Raw genomic sequence first — 2,860 nt, 5'->3', positions numbered from 1 at the left:
CATGGTAGCGGGTCTCTTTAGCAGCGCGCGCAACTCAAAGTCTGAGAGGGTGAGGCAGATGAAAACAGAAAACAGAACAANTGTCCTGAACAGCAAATATTCCACTGTCTAATAAAGTAAGACAATGTTGTTGGCCAGCCTCACTCTGTTGTTGCCAGTTCATAGACTCTCTCTCTCTCTCTCTCGAGAGAGAGAGAGAGTCTATGAACTGGCAACAACAGAGTGAGGCTGGCCAACAACATTGTCTTACTTTATTAGACAGTGGAATATTTGCTGTTCAGGACATAAGACTGAAGCACTCTTTTGAGCACCAGTCAATCCTAAAATGAAATACAGTGCAGAGATTCATTGCTTTGATCAGGCTGCGTTTGAAGTACAGACTTAAAATAAAAGGGATTCGCTCCAGAGAATCTGAAGTGTGCTCACCCCTGTAAATCAGCCACTCTATCCAGTGCTTGAACTCCCTCAGTTTGCAGTCGCATTCCCAAGGGTTTCCTGCCAGTCGGAGCTCCTGAAGCCCCACCAGGGGTTCGAAAGTGACCCGATCCAGGGCCGCCAGACGATTACTGGCCAAGGAGAGCCAGTCGAGTCTCTGCAGCCCGTCCAGGAGACCTTTGGGCAGCCACAGGAGGCCATTGGAGGACAAATCGAGTCCTCGTAGCCTCCAAAGCCCTCTGAACGCGTCCTTGCTCAATCCGGCGCTCCCTTGACTCCCATTCAAACCCTCCAGGACATCCGTGGTGTTGTTCGGGACAGAAAAAACGCGATTACCGAGGTAGTTGGAAGAAAGATTGAGGAATCGCAGGCCGTTAATGTCTGAAAACGCTCCGGGCTGTAGGGCGGAAAAGTGATTCTGGGAGAGGTCCAGGAGCTCCAGGCGGCTGAGGTTCATCAGCTCAGTGGAGCCCAGGGAGGAGAGGTTGTTCTGGGGGAGGCGGAGGATCAGAGAGTCCCGGTCCAACAGCACCAGGACGGAGGTCAGAGACAGGAGGCCGGCGGAGGAGCAGTCGGTGGTGTTACCGTAACAGGAGCAATCACCGGGGCAACCGTGGACCGAGCCCAGCAGAACCAGAGGAACCAGCACCAGACCGGACAGGGCGGCAAACACTGCAACACAGGAGACACTTTAATACAAACGTTACCCAAGAGAGAGAACTCAAAACACTGCAACACCAGCCGTTGAGGACAGAAAGGAAAGCTAAATCGTCATTAAAGGTTTTCTTTTAGCGTCTTTTTAGTGCTGCAGATCACTGGAATAATCTTTCAAAAGTGGATACAAGCGCCAAAATGTCCACATCCATTCTTCTGTGGCCATTTAGTTAAAAAAAGGACGTTGAATTTTCCAAATCCAACCGACCATTGGCTGTCATTTTAGCCGAGGAGTCAGTATTTTACCACATCATTTAAACCACTGGACCAATATCGTGATTTTGGTATTGAATGATATATCTTTGATTATGGGGAAGTCAATTCTAATATATGGGAACTCCTTCAGAGTCTTTTGTGTCATTTTGAAAACAAGATGTGGGGATTTTTAGGGATCTTCGGACACTTAACCACACTAATATTTATACTAGTTATATGTTAGCGGAATAAGTTAGCCCACACCATCATTTCACCAGTTCTACCTACACTCCTACGCCCCGAAATACCTCCACCACCTCCACTAACATGCATGTTAGGATACCCAGTTTTCCATTGACGGATTATCTTGAACATATGACTCAGATATGGTTGAAAGAAGCTTTGAGTAACTCCTGAAGTCTGAATTTGGTTTCCACATCTTCATAATTGTATGATTTGACACCAAGGTCTTGAAAGTGAAACAGATTTTATGGCAAAAAAAAAGTATATTTCCAAGCCATTTTTGGTGACCATCCAGAGTAACCGGAAAGGAGTTTATTTGCCAATGTTAGTGCTTGTATCTCCTTTTGAAAAGATTTCCCTGGTGTATCGAATGGTCTGCAGCACTACTATGGAAGCAGATTGAGGTGCCGTCTGTCCGGACTCACCCAGACTCTCCTTGTGATTGTGTCCATACTGGTCCAGGTTCTTCATGTCTGTCACATTGACTCTCCTGTGGCTTCAGACTCTCACCCGTCGCTCTCCGCCGGGTCACACCAAGCTGTGAACAACTTCCTGAAAGAGAAAAACAATGGAGAGAGGCTAATGAGTTCTACAGTGTTCCTCAACATAACGACTAGGATTCATGTTTCAGCCATCGCATGTTTCTACTTCCAATCAACGTTTCGTCAAACTACTGGCTCCACATATCAGGATACGTTGTGATCTATATATGAACATCGACATCAGGACAGTAGTAACTCTGCATATCTTCTGTCGCAAACTGAAAATGCATCTATTTCGATTGTACCTTGGCAATTAAAAAAAACACGACGCACTTGTTGAGTTAATTTAGGCCTTGTATCTGATTCACCAGTACTAACTATGATCTTGGTTGAAGTGAATATATCTGCACTTTCCTTGATGTTCGGAGTTTGAATCTTTATGGTTTTGCACTTATTGTAAGTCCCTTTGGATAAGAGCGTCAGCTAAAAGAAATGTAATGTAATATATGTATGAGACATATAGTAGAGTTTTGAAATGAACTTGACATCAAGATCAGCCACTTTTGTGTATGAAGCCAAAGCTGGGCCTCAGTCAAAGAAAAACTAGAAAAGCTTTAAATCATTTGAGAAACCGTCAATGCTCTCTAATGGACACACTGTTTATTTGCAAGACATTTTTGTGCGTTTCCAAACTGATATATATCAATATATCTCCAAGAAAGGTCACACTGTATCTGCCTGAAGGAACCAATGTTTATTACCAAAGTTTGCCAGAAGAGCCAATCAGCTTT

At 44.7% G+C, this 2,860-nt stretch overlaps 1 protein-coding gene across 1 annotated transcript; it reads right to left on the bottom strand.

The window, feature by feature from the left end:
* Window positions 1-277: 277 nt before the first annotated feature.
* On the bottom strand, window positions 278-2,134 carry LOC104941469 (leucine-rich repeat and transmembrane domain-containing protein 2-like). Its single transcript, XM_010766568.1, has 2 exons — window positions 2,013-2,134; window positions 278-1,107 (listed from the first exon to the last, which is right to left on the bottom strand). Exons 1-2 carry the CDS (start codon window positions 2,056-2,058, stop codon window positions 278-280), a joined length of 876 nt encoding a protein of 291 aa, XP_010764870.1. The 5' UTR covers window positions 2,059-2,134.
* Window positions 2,135-2,860: the final 726 nt, after the last annotated feature.

The sequence above is a fragment of the Notothenia coriiceps genome, unplaced genomic scaffold (assembly GCF_000735185.1).
Source record: "Notothenia coriiceps isolate Sejong01 unplaced genomic scaffold, NC01 NC01_scaffold00003397, whole genome shotgun sequence".
NCBI lineage: Eukaryota > Metazoa > Chordata > Actinopteri > Perciformes > Nototheniidae > Notothenia > Notothenia coriiceps.
This window is presented reverse-complemented; position numbering and strand designations above follow the sequence as displayed.

Excerpts from the sequence above, each read along its gene's own strand:
- LOC104941469 (XM_010766568.1), bottom strand. The coding sequence starts at position 2,058 with ATGAAGAACCTGGACCAGTATGGACACAATCACAAGGAGAGTCTGG. Across the intron at positions 1,108-2,012 it reads CAATCACAAGGAGAGTCTGG|TGTTTGCCGCCCTGTCCGGT; the intron begins GTGAGTCCGGAC and ends CCTGTGTTGCAG.